Here is a 21136-nt window from a genome sequence, read left to right on the forward strand (position 1 = left end):
TCATGAAGAATGAGCTAGGCCTAATTGATTGCACCCAAATCTGTCAGGAGTGACTCAAATACAACCAATAATATTGGTTGAGAAACCCTACCCTACCCCGTGCGTGGACCATTACTCCAGATTCCTCATTATAGAATCATCAGGAAGTGATTTGGTTGAAATTGGTTTTGGGATATGATTTCAATCCTCCATAAATAAATAAAATGGCAGACATGGGTACAATCAATTAGGTTATTTCTCGCAAATGAAATTACATTCCCAAAAATGTATGTGGCAGAAAAATGTAAACTGTTTAACTAGACTGAACTAACTGACAATAAGAATCTGAGATGGTGGCTGTCATGGCCGGTTGATTTCAACTGGAATTACCTTTTATGTTTTGCTATTCTGTCTGTTCTTTTATTTGGATCTTTCCTGCGGTTGCTCTACTAATTGCTCTCTGGCTCCACGACTCTCTTTTGCTTTCTTCCTGTTTGTCACAATCTCATGCTACAAGATAGAACTGCTAGCTGCCTCCTCTCTGGCTTTGCTTTCAGGAGTCAGCTGTTTGGCAATGCAAGTGGCAGGAGATGGGAAAGCTGATGGTTGGGGGGGGGGGGGGGGGGGGCTAGGTTAGGCTGATAAAAAGGTTGGATGAGGGGAGGGTTGGATCAGGGTGAGGCTGAGGGAAGGGTTGGATCAGGGTGAGGATGAGGGGATGGTTGGGTGAGGCTCTGTATCTCAACTGTCACAATTGGTCTTTGGTTTAAAAGTCTATTCAATTCACTGTTTGTAAATTCATTCTCTATATAAATCTGGGGAGGAGAAATGTTTTCCTGCTCAGAATGCTATGGAAACAGTCCACCTGCATACTTTTGTTTTTCTGTAAATAAAATCTGTTGATTAATAAGAGGATAGTTGTCAGTCTGATTTTGAGAACAGAATAATGTGCTTGAGCATCGTCTATGACTATGACAGAGTGTGTGGTTGGCTGCAAAGGTTCACAATCTGCCTTCTGACAGTTATTTGCTGTCAGCTTGTAGCTAGTCAGCTTGCAAGCAATTGTCTTTTAACCACAAGAGGGCAGCATTGTATACGTTGAGTCGTGAGTTACATTGTTGCTCAATGAATGTTGTTGCACACTACCCATTGCAAGTGCTAACAGCAGTACCATGATGACTAAGCGTTATTCATACGGCATTCACAGACACGCCATGTTTATTTGTTATAAATTCATCATCGTATAAACCTACAGGTCAGTCTAAGCAATGAGGCTAGGCTAGATTAATTTGATCTACCAGTATTTTTTTTATTGAATTTGGTTGGCTACCTTGAGTGCACTCGTCGACGTACGAGTCATATTCCATTCATACTTCTCTTGGGAAACGCCTATCGAGTCGTGGCGTAGCTGGCGCTGATAGGTGGCTTCTGCGCAGCAATGAGATGCCAGTTGAGGTGCGCACTAACCATAGATGCAAGAGTTGCCGTAGAGAGACATGCTTGTTGACAGTGGTAATAAGCCACAATGGTAGGTAGAGTTCGCTGCCAGGGACTGGACAGTGTCTAGCGTTTAAGTGAATAGAAGTGCGGCGTTTAAAGTGGATTGCTTTCCCTGAAGACGTGGTTGGGGAATATTGTGGTTCCGCCGCGCTGCCGTTCACTTGGCCAGCTACTGGACACTTCGTCTGGTTGGATCCTGATTCCCCCGCCTTCTACATTTCCCTGGCACACGAAGATTTGGAATATATGATGAAGTTTAAGCCCAACCAGACGAGGACCTACGATGGCGAGGGTTTTAAGAGACGAGCTGCGTGTTTATGTTTCAAGAACGAGAAGGAGGACGAGGTACGATATTTGGGGGAGGGTGGGGGGTATTGTATCAGTTTAGTTCACTGCGCAAATAAACACTTGAGACATTATGTCATTCATGTTCTTGAGACATGATATTGACACGGTCTTGTATTCTGCGTATTGAGTGCTGTGAGACAATAACTCGTTAACTTTACATGGTTGTATGGGCCTACCTAGTTTAGTATCCGACAGCACTGACCAAAACCAATGTGACAAATTCATTAGAGGCACGATAATTCTGTCATGGGAGAGGTTTACACGCACACACAGACACACACACACTGGATTGTGTGTGAGAGAAAGAGAGAGAGAGTAGTCATAGAGATAGAGTAGGCTCCGGCTACTGCAGAAAAAGAAAAAGTTGGTTACAGGGCAGCGACTCAGTGGGAACACCAGAGAAGCTGTCAAGGGCCAAACAGACTGTTAACAGACTTATTAAATACTAGAAATGGTGCTCAGAGAGCACAGACCTCCACCCATGAATGCATTACCTTGCTCTGTGCGCATGCACGTGTGTGCGAGCAGAACCCTTTTTATATTGCTGCATTAGTTTACTGGAGAGCTTTATGCCAGTCCAAACCCTGTCTCTGTGACCTTCCCATGTTGAGATAAGGCCAAGTCCGTACAATGAATGGAGGTGAATGGCCAGCCATGTTTGGGCGGCTCGTGGATTTGGATCCGCTCCAAAATTGAATGGGTTCTAAACTGGCCCATTCTACACCCCTCCACTGAGTTTCATGAAAAGTGGTACAGTAGTTTTGGCATACTGCTAGTACAAATAATGAATGGAGGTGAATGGCCGGCCCGGGCCTGTTTGAGTGGCTCGTGGACACGCCCCGTGATTCGGATCTGCTCCAAAATGTTATGGGTTCTAAGTAGGCTCATGCTACACCCTTCCACCAAGTTTTGTGAAAATTGGTCTGGTAGTTTTTGCGTAATCCTGCTAACAGACAGACAAACAAACAAACACACACCACCGAAAACATTACCTCTCATCCTGCACTGTCGCTTGGGTGGAGGTAAAAATTAGTATGTAGACTAAACATGCTGGTAGACCGACTACCTCACACCCAGTCTTGGACATCTATGCATGTCTTCTGGTTATGACATATTGGTTACACAAATAGATCTATTAGATTCAAATCACACAAATAAATGACTCATTCACTGAGACAGGATAGCTGCTAGGTACTTTGGATGTTGTGAAAGCGAGACCAGGATGGACAGGGACAGAGCTGTTGAATTCATTGGGAGTGACAAGACCCTTTTGTCATGTTTTCACTTAGCTATCACGCTGTCAGACACTATTCTGTCCAGTGTAATAAGGTTTCAGCTTGTTCCACCTTTTTCTGTCCATTGAACAAAACACATTCAGCCTATATCTGCCAACAAAACACCTATGTTATTATGTTGTCTGTTGCCTATGATTAACTGATAGCATATTACATAAGTTACATAACTTGTTGCTCCGTCCTCCAAACTATGCGCTCACCTTGGTCTGTACCAGAACCCAGTGCGACAGCGGGTGTGTCTGCAGCCGAAGCCGGACTGCTGTGGCCTGATGTCTCAGCTGTTCAGCACAGATAGGAGCGTTGTGTCCATCTGAGGGTCACCACACATGTTAATGTGATCACAATGCTGAGGCAGCACAAAACACGTAAAGGTCTCCTGTGTGGTCGGACGTAGGAAAATGTCCTCTCCACACATGTAGCAGAGGTTGTCTGGAACAATAGATGAGTAGCCCTGCCTGCGACTGAAAATATCACCTCTGCATCTCAGAGAATTCCTCATTGGTCTAGCGGTAGATGTTTGGGTTCCCATGTGGAAGGTTGGGGGTTCGATCTCTACCTCACCCACCTGTCACACACACATACACGGCTGGAGGTATGAGGATGAAGGGGTAAGACATCTTAGATCACGGCTTGTCTGCCTGGCAACAGGAGCCCCTCTGTCAGGACTGCATGTGATTGGGGGACAGAGGGGGACAGGGGGCAAGTGTTACACTATCTGCTAAATACCAAGTGACCTATCAGCTGCAATTTATAGAAACGAGGCACCAGGCACTAGATGTCCCCTGACAGATTCACTTTCTGCACCTCCCTCTCTCCTCTCTCACCTCCCTCTTTCCCTCTCTCACCTCCCTCTCTCCCTCTCCCACCTCCCTCTCTCACCTCCCTCTCTCCCCCTCTCCACCTCCCTCTCTCCCACCTCCCTCTCTCCCACCTCCCTCTCCCACCTCCCTTTCTCCCTCGCCCACCTCCCTCTCTCCCTCACCCACCTACCTCTTCTCTCCTCTACCTCATACCCCCTTTATCTCACTTATCTCTGTCTATCTCTCAATTCTATTCTCTCTCTCTTTCTCTTTCTCTCACGCACACACACATACACACACTCCCCTCAGGAGTGGCAGGGACAGAGTATGTGCCGTTGGAAAGCCTCCTCGATTACTGGGAATGAGCAGAGGCGAGAGTGGGAGGGACCTACAGTTAGAGAGACAAGAGTTGGTCACAGCTACAAACTGGTCTGCTCCTGTCCCTCATGCGGTGGCTTGGCCGGGAGTCCATGTTTCACACTCCCCGCGGTAGGCTAACCATCCACCCTGCGTGCCTCCCTCTCCTGGATGCCAGTCAGCTCTCTGGCGGACGGGAACCGATCTGCCGACGGCAGTCTGACAGGAGCAGGAAGTCAGGGTTGTTGTTCCCACGCAGAACAACAGAATGGCCGTATTCTGACTATCTCCTTTCCCCTGACTGCATGTACAGGAACAAGATGTGTTTGTCCGTTGGCAGGATATCAAGGTTTATGTTGCCTACTTACCGGACCCAGCAATAATACAATATCAGCCCTGCTGTATAAGCAGATGTGCAAGGAGGATATCACCTCTGAATAGCCTCCCTGATTTCTCTGTTCACGCAGTACCTCGCCAGTTGTATCTGGAGAGCAGTTTTCACTTCGCCTGGTTAACCAGACTCTTTTTGTTCCCGCCTGGAGTCTGGTTCACCAGGCTAATTTTCACTACCAGAGATGGGGATATCTGATTGCTAGTCTAGGTACAGTATAGGGATGAGACGGTATGGATTTTTGCATGACGGTACGGTATGGTATCTAGTTACACGGTATGGTTTACGGTATTTCTCGGTATATGGCATTTCACCTCCCCAACACACATAAAAAAATATATAATATTTTTATATAAATAAATAATATTTTACTTTGAAGGAACTACAGTGCAACACATGATGGAAAATACACACTATTGTAATTAAGCTCAGTTTATTAATAGCAAGCTTATATTAAATTACAAAATTAACTGTTGCAAGCAACTTGAAATGTGAAGTTTCAGCAGCGCATTATTGTGTAATACCGTAAACGTAATACCGTAAACACAGGGAATGTCACGCTTCTAATACCGTGGACATTTTATACCGCGATTCACGGTTTACGGTATACCGTCTCATCCCTAGTACAGTATGGTAGATAACAGATTCACAGTTTGTTGTAAGATTAATGACATGGACAGATATGACTTGTGGTAAACAGATGGTCCATCAATGTTACTCTCACGAGGAAAACATTTGTAGCTACGCAGTATACTTTATTTGAGTGTGGCTGTAAACTAGGTGGTATGTTTGACTAGGTTGTGTGTTTGTCTTAAAGCACATTTGTACACGGAATGTACTGTATGTTCGTTCAGCCACTCCAGCTCCTTCTGAGAAGGCCCTCTGACTGGGGGCTGGAGCTTGTTAGGGTCATCCTGCTGCCCTGCTAAGACTGGGGGCTGGAGCTTGTTAGGGTCATCCTGCTGCCCTGCTAAGACTGGGGGCTGGAGCTTGTTAGGGTCATCCTGCTGCCCTGCTAAGACTGGGGGCTGGAGCTTGTTAGGGTCATCCTGCTGCCCTGCTAAGACTGGGGGCTGGAGCTTGTTAGGGTCATCCTGCTGCCCTGCTAAGACTGGGGGCTGGAGCTTGTTAGGGTCATCCTGCTGCCCTGCTAAGCTGTTTTGGGTTTCATGTAGAAAGGCAACTGCTGATTCAGTGCTTTTGCAAAGCTCGTTTGGCTGTGGGTGAGTCTGTCGCTCTCTCTCTCTGTGTGTGTGTGTGTGTGTGTGTGTGTGTGTGTGTGTGTGTGTCTATGTGTCTATGCGTGTGTGTATGTGTGTGTGTGTGTGTGTGTGTGTGGGTGGGGGAGAGCGAAAGAGAGTGAGTTTGAGGGAGACTGATGCCAGTGTTTCCACAAACCCCCTGGTGGAGTGTTCCTTGGTGGAGTGTTCCTTGGTGGAGTGTTCCTTGGAGGAGTGTTCCTTGGTGGAGAGCTCCATGGTGGAGTGTTCCTTGGTGGAGTGTTCCTTGGTGGAGAGCTCCATGGTGGAGTGTTCCTTGGTGGAGTGTTCCTTGGTGGAGTGTTCCTTGGTGGAGTGTTCCTTGGTGGAGTGTTCCTTTGTGGAGTGTTCCTTGGTGGAGTGTTCCTTGGTGGAGTGTTCCTTGGTGGAGTGTTCCTTGGTGGAGTGTTCCTTTGTGGAGTGTTCCTTGGTGGAGAGCTCCATGGTGGAGTGTTCCTTGGTGGAGTATTCCTTTGTGGAGTGTTCCTGGCCTGCTCTGTGGCCACTAAGGTAGTCACACTCTCATGCCTTATCTCTGTGATTCCAGATCGTAAACATGGATTTCTTGTGATCCCATGAATTGTAATTGTATAGTTTGTTAATCCTGTTCATGATCTTTTCAGGCCTCTGAGTCTATTTCAGTGACTCGATAAGTCCCACTAATTCTGAGATTGCAGGTAGATTTATACTCTGCTATGGATCACATTCATCTTTTTGCCAATGTAGATCCAAGGTGGTGACAAGACTGTTATTAATTTCTTAAGCCACAATCCCTAATTACACCCTGAGTTTTCATGATCTACATGGGAAGTGTTCCTAACTAAGCACCCATAATACCAGCTATGCGATCTGGGATGAGTTTCCCTGACTATCCTTTCCAGACGATCTTTATTATTATCTTTATTATTATCTTTATTGAGAGAGACATCCGCCTCCATGCTGAGTTGAGTAGCAACGCTGGCAGAGCCGGCTCTTAGGTAAAAAATTCTGTGGCCCTCTTTTGAAATAAACCCTACCCACCATCAAGCAATAGACTCAGGCACCATCATTCCATCATGATGTAACGTTAAGCCATCACTTTAAGCTATCATCAGCACAGCAGCAACGACACACTTGAGAATCAAGTCGGTTGGGGCCTCAGGCAATCAGATCAATCTATTGCTGGGGGGGGGGGGGTTGTTGGTTGCCCTGGGCTGCCTCTGTTGTGGTCAAGCAGATACAGTACTAGTAATTAGAGCTGCCCCTAAATCAGCTATTAGTGACAGAGGCTCATGGAGGCCCGAGACCGCTGGAGCACTAGAGGCTGTAGAGGCTGCATGTGGCCAGCGTGCCCAGGACTGGATTGGGGAGGTATTCACACATGGCTGTAATGTAGGCAAGTCAGAAATACCATTCCTGGGTCAGAGCAACAAGGGTTGAATAATCGGCTGGCTGCAGGCCCATAACCTGCTGGCTAGGTCGTCCAGGACTGTCCCTCAGACCTCTGCTTCAGCATCCGGCCTTCAACCAATAGGGTCTGCTGGACATCTAAGATTTCGGCCATGACCTTAGTGAGGGAGAAACAGCTGCTGCTGTGGGTCCTATTGCGGTGTACCAGGTGTCGCTTGTTGTCAATACTGTTTCCACCCTCACTTGCCCACACTGGGTTCAATCTTGGGTCCTCTGACTTGCCAACACTGACCACTTCTCATAAACACCACTTTAGCCAGCTAGGCCATTGAGCGCACGTGGGCAGTATGTCCCTTACTCAAACCGAGTTTCGTCTCCACTGGGCCAACCCCCCCCACCCCCCTGCCCAAACCCTAATGTCATGTTTTGTTAAAAAGACAAAAATATCTTTATTGTTCTAAACACGGTGACTACTGTTGTCACTTCTTCTAGAAGGCTTTACTGATGATGACCGGGATGTACAGTCTGTTCACTTACTCTATATTTATTTTTAATTGCTTTGGATAAAAACATCTGCAAAGGGGCGCCCCGGTAGCTCACCGGGTAAGGCGCGCACCATATGAAGACTAGTTCTTCGCGCGGCGGACCCGGGTTCGATTCCCGGCTCGGGTCCTGTGCCGCATGTCCTCCCCTCTCTCTCTCCCACGTTTCCTGTCTCTCTACACTGTCCTATACCATTAAAGCTGAAAAGCCCTAAAAAATATCTTTAAAAAAAAAACATCTGCAAAATGTTGTACTGCAGGATGTAATAATCCATAATCCACAGTGCACTCCCTGTCTACATGATCCCGTGATCAGGTGTATTTGTTGTGCGTGATCTCTGGAGCACATACTTGAGGTGAGTGCGGGATGATTCCATGAAGCACGCCTGTTCTCCCATGCTTCACTAGCGAAAGGACATCTCAAACGATGAGGCCACTAACGTATCACAATGCATTCGGCCAAGCTGTCAGAGGCAAAAGGTCAACTAATCACTAACTGTTGTGTCTAGCTAGCTAACTGATTACATCTTAAGAAGCTATATTGATTAACTTAGACGCAGTCCTGCACGGCGGCTAAGAGATGTAAAGGAGACGTCCTCACAAAAGTAGCAATGATTATCCAGTCAGCTATCGCCAGCTGTGTCAAACCCAGCTGCTCAACAACAATGATGCACAGTGAGCTGTTGTTGTGCTTGATTGCTCTTTCTAAAATGTTTTGGGTCAGTGATGAAAGGGTACTGATAATTAGAGGTGACAAGTGTCAAAAATATAGTGGCGGATTATCAGCAGAGTAAACCTACAAATGACTCCTAAATGTTTCAACTTCCTTCCGCTGCTTCATTGACACAAAGGGGCGATACATAATTTGTGGGGGACAACATGTTTACTGTGCACTTGCTACCTCCGCCCCAGCGACAGCGCAGGGCAAGAGGTAATGTTTTCGGTGGCATGCATGCGTTTGTGCATTTGTCTGTTAGCAGGATAACGCAAAAACCACTGGACCCATTTTCACAAAAGTCGGTGGAAGGGTGAAGCATGGTCTAACTTAGAAACCATTCAACTTTGGCGTGCACAGAGCCACGGAATGCATTCAGTGGCGGAGGTCTGTGCTCTCTGAGCACCATTTCTAGTTTGATTGTTCAGCATTCATTCATTCATTCATTCATTCATTCGGACCTGGACCCAGACCTGGTCTGAGGGCTCTGTCCACCTGGCAGGAATCCTGACTCCTCTACCGCCCCTACCCAGGTTCTGCTGGTGAGCAGCAGTCGGCACCCGGACCAGTGGATCGTCCCAGGAGGAGGGATGGAGCCAGAGGAAGAGCCATGCGGAGCGGCTGTCAGGGAGGTGTTTGAGGAGGTGAGGACCCACCACCACAGAGAGAAGCTTATCACCCTTCTCCATGACACTTTAAGGACTCCATGTATACACATGTCAATATCATATGAAATCACATGCACAAATACACACACACACAAATCTCAGATCCATGCACACTATTGGTACTGAATATATAATAGTTTAGCACCAGTGCTTGTCAGGAGTGGACCATGTGGTTCCGTTCCCCGGGGAGTCATGTGTTGACAGCTGGGAGGTATGCCTGTGACATTTAGTGTCAGGTTACAGACATCCTTGTCGTGACTGAGACATGTCCCTGAATAGGGTTAAATGAGCAGCACACCAACAGGGGCTGTTAGGAGCTCGTAACTCACACAGACCCAGTCCCAATATCCTCCTGGAAGCTCCAACCCAAGGAGGACCCAGTCTCAATATCCTCCTGGAAGCTCCAACCCAAGAGGACCCAGTCCCAACGCCCCTCAGAACCGCGCAGCACGAGCTTCACTGGAACAGAAGTGTCAGATGTCCAGAACTTATCAGAGTGATTGTATAATTCTAGAGGTCTTCAGTATATCTTTGTCGCAGCCATCTAGAATGTAATAGGACAGGTTAAGTGGAAAAGTAATTAGTCTTGGTTAAGGTTTTGGATCCTTTGTTGAGTGAGGTTGAGAGATTTTAGGTTTTCCAGATGCCCTCCACAGAACTTCATCGTATGTCGGCAGCAAGCGGTAGTATCTCCGTCGTCTTCATACAGTAATCACTCTCACAGATCACCCTGGTCTGGCTGACGTGTCCGGGTCTGTGTTTGTCATGTGAGCCGGAGGCCCCTGGTAATCTTAGCCCTGCCAGGGGGACCCAGGGGGGACCAGGAACCCAACTCGAGTGATGGAAGCACCTTTAGACCTAGACCCAGTCATGCCAGCCATGGATCTGGACCGCTGCCAGCCGCCCAGGGTCCCACAACACCCAGGGAGTCACACGACTTTGGATTCTTTTTCTCAAGCATACATCATGCCCTCCGTCCTCTGTTGTGTTAACTCCTGACAGTGAGACTGGTGCTGTACCCAAGAGGGGGAACAAGCTTCAGACAACCAGGCAGGCTCGCAGACAGACAGACAGACAGACAGACAGACAGACAGACAGACAGACAGACAGACAGACAGACAGACAGACAGACAGACAGACAGACAGACAGACAGACAGACAGACAGACAGGTAGACTAGCAGACATGCAGGCAGGCAGGCAGACTGCAAGCAGGCAGCAGGCTGTTCTAAGAGCAGAGACACGGTGTTCCCGAATCCCATTGACGGGTCACGCGTTGTGCTCGGCCGGAATTCCGGCAGCGTGAAAGCATCCCTCCGTAGGCTCTCCTATTAGCTTCTCCGAGGGAACCGCTGCACCTCATTGTTGGCTCAAAGGGGATGCAGGAGTACTGGATAATGATGGATAATGATTCAATAATGGATTCGATATCTTGGTCTGCTGCCAGCTGCCGAGTCACTCTTACTGTTACCTAAACAGTTGTCCTTTGTTTCATCTGTCTGTCTCTGTCTGTCTGTCCGTCCATCTGTCTGTCTGTCCGTCTGTCTGGGTGCAGGCCGGTGTGAAAGGAAAGCTGGGCAGACTGCTGGGAGTTTTTGAGGTAAGCCTATCAAACTGCCCTTCAAGTCACAGCACCCGCAGCACCGAACTGAATATCATACTTCATGTGTTAAATCATGTCGAAACATTATCATTACAACATTGTTACCAACCCCATTCCTGGGATGCTGCTTGTATGTGGTTAATGTCTGTCTGACGGTTTAACAAGATCCACACATGCCTCTTCTACTCCACATGAAGCATGCAGAGCGCAACCGCTTCCCGGAGTTATATTACGATGTGAATCTGCGGTGTGTTGTACTGTTACGATGTGAATCGGCGTTTGGTTGTGTCTCAATCCCCTGTCTAGCACAACCAGGACAGGAAGCACAGGACGTACGTCTACGTCCTGACAGTGACGGAGACGCTGGAGGACTGGGAGGACTCTGTCAACATCGGTATGCTTCTCCCACATCGGGGACGGGCGACGATAGAAGCTGCTCCCGCAATGTCTCTTTGAGACACCCTTATTACTGCATTAAGTCTGAGCTGCTGTGAGCCTTGGATGGAGACAGGGTTTTGGACAAACACTGATTACTCTGCCTCCTTCTCTCAGTTCTTTCTTTCTTCCCCTCCCCTCTAATCTCTTTCTTTCCCACGGTAACCCCCCTCCCTCCCCTCTCCCAGTCTGTGATGTTGACATCAAAACATTGAACATAGACACATGGGAGGCAGCATACAAAGGGGTTTTGATCTCTGTAGTGACTCAGGGCTGTGAGATCAGGACTGAAGAATGTTTTTCTCCTGCAGGGTGACAACCTCAGGATCATAGATCATAGTATATGTGTTGGCTCTCCCTCATAAAGATCTGTTTGGTACAGTAGATGTCATAGAGAGCTGTTTGGTACAGTAGAGGTCATAGACAGTTGTTTGGTACTGTAGAATGCTTTTCACACTGCATATTCATAGTCTAGGGCTATCCTTGGGTTAATTTAGACCCTTTTCACACACATTATTAACCCAGGGTTAAGTCCAGGGCTATACGACTCACACTGCAATTCTACTAGCCTTGGGTTAAATGTCCGTTGGAACACACGGGTCACGACAAATGACGTGTGACTAGCCAACTCATCAACTTCCCGACCACTCAGAAACATTGCTGTTTCCGCAACCAATTTGATCTTTTAAAATCTTACGAACATATTAATGTCGTTAGTGTGGTTTGGCCATTAGTAGTGTATTTACAACGATTTCGGTTGCCTAGCCCCTACTGTAAATGACGTAACAAAGAAGTAGTGTGATTGGCCAACAAAAACGTGATGCAAAGTTCCTTGTTAACTTTAGCACTGTTTCACACTGGCACCTTTTAGCCCTGTGCTTAGTCGATTTTCAGGGGATGACCCTGCTCTGGAGCAGGGCCAGCAAGCCCTAGGCTAAAGTCGGGGTTAGTCCACTTTGAAATGTGCCAGAATTGTGCCAGTGTGATAGTTTTCTTGGGGCTAATGGCTCCCTTAGCCTGGGGTTAACAGCTCCCTTAGCCTGGAGCTAACAGCTCCCTTAGCCTGGGGCTAACAGCTCCCTTAGCCTGGGGCTAACAGCTCCCTTGGCCTGGAGCTAACAGCTCCCTTAGCCTGGGGCTAACAGAAATGGTCTTAAGTGAAACTCTTCATTTAAACTATTAGGGCTCAATGTACAATATGCAATCCAAAAAGCTACCCTTTTTAATAGATTTGTTTCGGGGTTCCCTTCCCTACTGGGTTGTGTGACTTTAATCCCTGTGTATCTTAAAGAGGAAACTCGGTGGTTAAACTGTACAAAGTGTTGGGCCACAGGATAGGTAATACCTTTATCAGAGAACTCTCCCACTCACGCTCACAGACTCTTAAAGGCAACCAACCTTCCTTCTTCCCCTGAGATACCGGCATTCCTTACTGAGTCCACTAATAGACAAGTATATACAATAATATAGGATTTAAACTAATAAACATAACTAACCATGGCCTGACTAGCACTGCTGTGGCACTCTTAACTGGTTCTAGAGAGCAGCGAGGCCCTGGGGTTGTAGGTTAGTAGGCTAGTTCAGGTCAAAGGTCAGGGCTGTGTCTGAATGCCCAGAGGATTCCTGACTCACTGATTGGACACCAGGTGGTGTTGAATTCTGTGGAGTAAGCATTGCACAGTGTTCACACTCTTCACTGTATTTCAAGCTTCTGGATCATAGATGTTTCTCAACTTGAGTTATACACACCTTGTAGCTGAGGTCAGAACCTGAGACTGATGGAGCCTTAATGCTGCTATCGAATGACATCACTAGGTGCCGATCATTTTTTGAATGTTTTCTGATGAGAGAGAGAGCTTTACTGATGATGAACCTAGTCCATTTGATCTGAGACATAAACAGAGATGAGAGAGAGAGATTGGCAGGCAGTCATCATCACCTCTCATCACTTTGGTAACTGGGTGGCTGTGGCACATATGTACATGTAGGTACAGTACATGCCAACGGGTCCCTGGTCAACTGACCTACAACCCTCAAATATTCACTAGAAAAATGCAGTTAGTTTTTGTTAAAATGAACGAAGACTGGCAGTTGAATTACAAAACGCTTGTAGAAGTAGCTATTTTCACCCGTATTTGCAGCCATGATGAGAGTACTGAGCACTGGTTACAGTAGACCCAGTATGCATTTTATGTTATACCGTGTGTTCAGTTCATGAATTACAACAATAATTTACATTCCCAGATAGATACTTATTTACTTACTTACTTACCTACTTACTTACTTACTTATTAAAATCTGATTGATTGATTGATTGATTAATTAATCTATCCCAAAGGTAATGTGTGTGATGTGAAATATCCATAGGGATAACTTCACAAGGAGTGTTAATAGCCAGACAGTAGTGTCAGAATCAGAAACATGTATTGCAATGTAATTTACAACATACTAGGAATTTGTTTCAGTCAATGGTGCATAACATGGAGACGACATTGGACAGGGTGCAGGGACGAGACAGGACAGTGCAAAGACAGGACATTGCAAATGAGCAATACAAAATATGAATACAAAGTAGTCGTGTTATGGAGATCCCAGAAAGAAGGTCCATCGTTTGGTAAGATTCTGGTAGGTGTTTTAAATATAATGTTTGACAAGTGACTCAGTAACTCAAAACTTGAACTATTTGTAGCTGCTCTGAAAAAAAGTGATCTTTCACTCCCTTCACCCATATAAATAGAATTCAGCCCTGTGCACGAGGGCCAGGCATGTTTGCTGTGCACAGTTGTTTTCCAGTCAGCCTCACCCCCTACCACTGCTCCCTCCCTCCAATCCTAACACTCTCTCCCTCTCTCTCACCTTCCAATCCTAACCTTCTCTCCCTCCCTCCCTCCCTCTCTCTCACCCTCCAATCCTAACCCTCTCTCCCTCTCTCTCACCTTCCAATCCTAACCCTCTCTCCCTCCCTCCCTCCCTCCCTCTCTCTCACCTTCCAATCCTAACCCTCTCTGCCTCCCTCTCTCTCATCCTCCAATCCTAGCCCTCTCTCCCTCCTTCCCTCCCTCCCTCTCTCTCACCCTCCAATCCTAACCCTCTCTCTCACCCTCCAATCCTAACCCTCTCTCCCTCTCTCTCACCCTCCAGTCCTAACCCTCTCTCCCTCCCTCCCTCTCTCACCCTCCAATCCTAACCCTCTCTCCCTCCCTCCCTCCCTCTCTCACCCTCCAATCGTAACCCTCTCTCCCTCCCGCCCTCTCTCTCACCCTCCAACCCTAACCCTCCCTCCCTCCCTCCCTCCCTCCCTCTCTCTCACCCTCCAATCCTAACCCTCTCTGCCTCCCTCTCTCCCTCCTTCCCTCCCTCCCTCTCTCTCACCCTCCAATCCTAACCCTCTCTCCCTCCCTCCCTCTCTCTCACCCTCCAATCCTAACCCTCTCTCCCTCTCTCTCACCCTCCAGTCCTAACCCTCTCTCCCTCCCTCCCTCTCTCACCCTCCAATCCTAACCCTCTCTCCCTCCCTCCCTCCCTCTCTCTCACCCTCCAATCGTAACTCTCTCTCCCTCCTGCCCTCTCTCTCACCCTCCAACCCTAACCCTCTCTCCCTCCAACCCTAACCCTCTCTCCCTCCAACCCTAACCCTCTCTTCCTCCAACCCTAACCCTCTCTCCCTCATTCCAACCCTAACCCTCCCTCCAACCTTCCAAGTTTCTCTTGCCTTCTCCTCCAAGGTTCGCACCCGTGGATGCATCAGGGTGTCTGTCTACATGCTGGTGCCCCCCTCACACTGAGCTCATCTGAATGTCAAGGGGGTGGGAATCAAAGTAGTGTTATGATATACCACTCTATGTTGGAAGGGCATAGAAAGTGGCTTTTGAAGAGAAGTATAAATAAGGTGAAGTGACAGTAAGTTGGACAGATGGCTTTTATGAGGACTCTTTATAAGGCAGGGTACGTGGGAGGCCCAGATGACACAGGTCCATAAACACCACTAGGCCATGTCAGGAATGCCCAGATCCAATAGTGGTGACCCATTCAGAGAACTGACTGTATGTTTATTTCAGAGCTAATTGCGTAATGTGGTAGAGTTTTATCTTGCTCTGTGATTGTACCAGCAGTACTAACAAATAACAATGGTATCAGACAAGAGGCTCCAGGATGGCTGGAATGTTGATTACTAACATTGACCAAACATGGCAGACCCAGCAAGAGATATTTGCAATTCAGGAAGTAAGACAAAATCTATATAAAAACCAAAACATGTATTTTTCTAAAATGTGTGTAACAGTGTTACCGTACTGTTATTTCACTTAAAGGTGTCCTATTATGCTAATTTTCAACAATTTAATATAAGTCTTTGGAGGCCCCAAAACATGTCTTTGAGTATTTTTGCTGAAAATACCACTCAGAATAAGCGTTCTAGCATGCCTCTATACCACTCCGTTGACCACGAGATCAGATTGAGCGGATTGAGCGCTTTTTTCATATGCAAATGAGCTCAGCTAAGAGCAAGTTGGCAGGCTAGAGAACGAGGGCTGTTGACAGCGCTATGCTACTTCAAATATAGCTGGCTAGCCTGGACCATCCACCCTCGATGCCACTGTGATAAATGTAATTGTCCTCTCTCGCTGACTAAACATGATAATGTTACAGCATAATTACTTACAGTTTCTGCATAATTTCCACAGACAGTTGGTATTGCTTGATCATTCAGAAAGAGTTAATCTGAAAATCCTGCATTTGCATTCAGGCAAAAAATGGCTAGCACATACTGCCAGTGTTTTGCCAATTTCAGCGGGAACGTCCATCCATCCACCCATCTTCATCCACTTATCCGGGGTCGGGTCGCGGAGGCAGCAGTTCCAGCTGGGGGCCCCAGACATCCCTTTCCCTGGCAGCATCAAGCAGCTCTGCCTGGGGAATCTTTAGCCACTCCCAGGCCAGTGCGGAGATGTAGTCCCGCCACCTAGTCCTGGGTCTACCCCGCGGCCTCCTCCCAGCCGGACACGCCTGGAACACCTCCCTAGGTAGGGAGGCGCCCAGGAGGCATCCTCACTAGATGTCCGAACCACCTCAACTGGCTCCTTTCGACGCAAAGGAGCAGCAACTCTACTCTACTCGAGTCTCTCCCGGATGACTGAACTTCTCACCCGATCTCTCAGGGAGACCCCAGTCACCCTCCGGAGAAAACTCATTTCGGCTGCTTGTATCTGTGATCTAGTTCTTTCGGTCATGACCCATCCTTCATGACCATAGGTGAGGGTGGGGACGAAAATAGACCGGTAGATCGAGAGCTTTGCCATTTGGCTCAGCTCTCTTTTCATCACAACAGTGCGGTAAATGCTGATTCTCATCCGAGCCGCTTCACACTCAGTTGCGAACCTATCCAGAGAGTGCTGGAGGTCACAGGCATGATGCCATCAGGACCACATCATCTGCAAATAGCAGCGACGCGATCCCCAGCTCACCGAACTGCAAACCCACCTCCCCACGGCTACGCCTCGATATACTGTCCATGAAAATCACAAACAGGATTGGTGACAAAGCGCAGCCCTGGCGGAGGCCAACCCCCACCGGAAAGGAAGACGACTTACTGCCGAGGACACGGACACAGCTCTTGCTCTGGGTGTACAGGGATTGGATGGCCCTAAGTAGGGACCCCCTCACCCCATACTCCTGCATAACCCTCCACAAGACCTCTTGAGGGACCCGGTCATAAGCCTTCTCCAAGTCCACAAAACACATGTAGACAGGTTGGGCAAACTCCCAAGCCCCCTCCAAGATCCGAGAGTAAAGAGCTGGTCGGTGGTTCCACGACCAGGACGAAATCCGCATTGTTCCTCTTCAATCTAAGGTTCGACTATCAGCCGGACCCTCCATTCCAGCACCTTGGAGTACACTTTCCCTGGGTGGCTGAGTAATGTGATGCCTCTATAATTGGCACACACCCTCTGGTCCCCTTTTTTCAATATTGGACCACCACCCTAGTCTGCCACTCCTTTGGCACTGACCTGGACGCAATGTTAAAGAGGTGTGTCAACCAAGACAGCCCCTCAACACCCAGCGCCTTCAGCATTTCTGGATGGAGCTCATCAGTCCCTGGGGCTTTGCCACTGTGGAGTTGAGGGTGGTTTAGTCGGGTTCAGAAGTTCCTCAAAGTGCTCCTTCCAACGCTCAACAACCTCCTCAATTGAGGTCAGCAGTGTCCCTTCCTTGCTGTATACAGCTTGGATGGTCCCCCGCTTTCCCTTCCTGAGGTGTCTGATGGTCTTCCAGAAACACTTTGGTGCCGACCGAAAGTCCTTCTCCATGGTTTCTCTGAACTCCTCCCACACCCGCTGCTTTGCCTTGGTCACAGCTGAAGACGCAGCCCTCCGGGCCAATCGATACCCTGCAACTGCTTCTGGAGTCCCCCGGGCTAACATATCCCGGAAGGCCTCCTTCTTCAGTTGGACGGCTTCCCTGACCACCGCTGTCCACCACGGTGTCCGAGGGTTACCGCCCCTTGAGGTACCTATGGCCCTCAGGCCGCAGCTCCCAGCCGCAGCTTCAGCAATGAAGGCTTTGAACACCGACCACTCATGCTCGATGTCCCCAACCTCCACAGGGATGCCTGAGAAGCTCCGCCGGAGGTGGCAATTGAAATCTCTCCGGACAGTCTCTTCCTCCAGACATTCCCAGTTCACCCTCACTACACGCTTGGGTTTTCCAGGTCTGTCCACACCATCGAAACCAGCTCACCACCAGATGGTGATCAGTGGACAGCTCTGCCCCTCTCTTTACCCGAGTGTCCAAAACACATGGCCTCAGATCAGATGATACGATAACAAAATCGATCATTGACCTTCGCCTAAGGTGTTCTGATGCCAGGTGTACTTGTGGGCATCCTTGTGTTCGAACATGGTGTTTGTTATGGACAAACCGTGACTAGCACAGATCAATTGACAAGTCCAACAACAAAACACCACTCGGGTTCAGATCGTGGTGGCCATGCCTCCCAATCACGCCCCTCCAAGTTTCTGCCCACATTGTGCATTGAAGTCCACCAATAGGACAGTGGAGTCCCCTGCAGGAGTCCCAAATAGGACTCCACTTCGGGTCTGCAGGAATGTCGAGTACTCTGAACTGCTTTTCGGTGCATAACCACAAACCACAGTCAGAGTCCCCTCCCCCACAGTCCTAAGGCGCAGGGAGGCGACCCTCTCGTCCACTGGGGTGAACTCCAGCACAGAGGCGCTCAGCTGGGGGCTAGCTAGTATAGCCACACCTGCCTTACGCCTCATACTGTGAGCAACTCCGGAGAAGAACAGGGTCCAACCCCTATCCAGGAGTTTGGTTCTGGCGCCGGTGCTGTGTGTGGAGGTTATCCCCACCAGGTGTAATTGGTATCGCTCCACCTCCCTCACAAGCTCTCAATTTCAGCGGGAACGTTGTCTTCAAAAATAAAATTTATCCACTCGCTTCTGCTGTCCTTTGAGCTTGGGAGACGATCTGTGCTGCTTAGCACATCCAAGAACAGAGCATGTTCCGTGTGAAGAGATTATGCTAGCTAGCAGGGTCCCCGACTGTGACGTAAAGTGACACAGGAGATTTGAATGGCTTGCAGGGACTGACTTTTTTTCTTAGGTTTTCATTTCGGCTGACCACAACAAAATGACTGGGTTGTTTCACTTCATACTTTGTGTGTTAGTAGGCCCATCAGAGACTCAAATGTACATGCAAAAACAATGAAAAAGTTAGTTTTGCAAACATGTACCCCTTTAAATTTCTAAAACTGATATGACCGCCACCCTGCTGCAGACACAACATGATACATGCGGCCAGCTTTCATGAAGCCAACTGTATGATGCAACAACAGTTTTGAGAGTTGTTCTGATGGAAAGCATGTGCGTTGTCAGGCCAGTCCCTCCCTCTCCTTCTCTGACAGGCCATTCTCTCCTGCCTCAGGTCGCAAACGAAAGTGGTTCCAGATCGATGAGGCCATCAGAGTGTTGCAGAGTCACAAGCCGGTCCATGCAGATTACCTCCGCCGGCTCACCTCCACCTGCAGCCCCGCGTGCAGCCCCGCCAACGGCAACACCCTGGTATCCCCAGTGACGGGTGACACTGCCCATTACGTCACTTCCACACAGGGAACTGGCCTGCTGAACAGATAGGACCGCTACCAGCAGCAGCAGCACCGGTACCAGCCCAGACCCTCAGAGGATCCAGCATCCACCACACAGTAGAGGTGGAGTCCAGAAAGGACAGACTGAAAACGGACACGTGCATGATGACATTATTCTCATTGTTGATGACACTTAATATGTACAGAACTTTCTAAAAGATTATGAAACCCTGTTGCAAGTGAGTTTGGAGTCAAAATGTGCTCAAGTGATATTCAGGCTTTTATTTGTATATTTTCAAATAGCTCACATCACGAACCAGAGGATGTTTATAAAATGTGGACCTTTTCTTTTCTAGTCTTACATTTTGATACAAAAGCTTGGTGCTTGAAGTATTTGTTTCTGCATATTTCAGCTTGAAGTATTTCCATGGGCCAGCAGAGGGCAGCATTGGCACAGTTGAGGCCAATATCCTTGTGCCATGAAGACTAGTTCAGGTGACTCACTGTCAAAATTATTAGAAACTGTTTAAATACTATAAAGCTGCAGCCTTCCTTCCAGCTAATCACTGATCTAAAATGATTGGATTGATCAAAGCAAGTTTTCCACCACATCGATAGTCCTTATGGAGGATGCCTAGTCTGACACCTTCATTTTTAAAAAGTGTTTACAGGGTAGAATTAAGGAGTTGAGTGTCTAACGTTTCTCACCAATTCTGGTTGTTGTCCAGCTGCCTGTTTGTTCTAAACTAGGACAAGCCTTCAGATTCATCTCAGTGTCCTGACCTTCTGTTTTTTTACACAGTGAGTTTGAAATTGGCCCGCAGTGTTATTGAACATGAATAAGGGGCTTTGTATTGTACATAATCTTTTTTGCATAATATGGAGTAAAGCCTAAGGACACTTTTTAACAAATGTATTTTGCGAAGTAAATCAGACATTTTATGGGTTTGATGTCAAAGGAAGGTCCCTTCCGTCTTGGGTCCTAAAAGAACATTCAGGAGACAAGAGATGGAATAAGGGGATTGTTTGTTCTGTCCTGTAAGTGCCTGTGAATACAATGCCAAAAGTACACTGATGATTTGCCTTACACAAGACTGTCTTTTGTTTGGGTTTAGAGTGTATGTTTCCCAGAAACAGATTAAGTCTAATTATGGTCTAATGATGGTTTTTCTGTGGAATCTGAATTGAAGCTGCAGGATTTGACTGAATCGGGGTCTGTGGGAACCCAACCATTCATATTTTAAACTGGCTATGCTTTGACAACTAAGATAATGATTATGAAACTGGATGATATTTTATAGTTTACAGTCAGAAAGCAAATTATAATATTGAATTGAAAAGACTTCAGTGTGCTAGAGATTTGACATGTGTAGAGTCTGTAACAAATGGCTTTATTTATTTTATTTCCCCCTAAACAGTATAATCTAATGGCTGGTCAGACCATAAACAAGAACACGTAGTGTCTGGATCTACATAGAATGAGAGGTTGTGTAGCTGGAATCTCCATGCCTTAGACAGGCTATCTAGTGGGGGTACCAGTGACTTGTAAAGATTGTTCAACTGGAATGCTGATATTCTTCTCAGTCACAGCATTGGGGACAAGCATGTGTACAGAAATGGATGGGATATTTTGCTCTGCACCTGATTCTTAATCAAAATAAAGACTGTATTTCAATATAAAACTGGATCATATGTTTATATACTTCTGAACGATTTTCTGTCAGGGTAGGGCAGACAAATGCTTGTTCTTCTGGGA

General features: G+C 47.6%; 1 protein-coding gene across 1 annotated transcript; it reads left to right on the plus strand.

Annotated features, from left to right (window-relative positions):
* The first annotated feature begins 1482 nt into the window (after positions 1-1482).
* Positions 1483-21021, plus strand: nudt4a (nudix (nucleoside diphosphate linked moiety X)-type motif 4a). The gene is made up of 5 exons (XM_084453126.1): positions 1483-1824; positions 9109-9219; positions 10797-10841; positions 11151-11238; positions 19221-21021. The coding sequence occupies exons 1-5, from the start codon at positions 1726-1728 to the stop codon at positions 19427-19429; spliced, it is 552 nt and encodes a 183-aa protein (XP_084309252.1). The 5' UTR covers positions 1483-1725; the 3' UTR covers positions 19430-21021.
* Positions 21022-21136: the final 115 nt, after the last annotated feature.

The sequence above is a fragment of the Borostomias antarcticus genome (genome assembly GCF_949987555.1).
Source record: "Borostomias antarcticus genome assembly, chromosome: 18".
Classification (NCBI taxonomy): Eukaryota; Metazoa; Chordata; class Actinopteri; order Stomiiformes; family Stomiidae; genus Borostomias; species Borostomias antarcticus.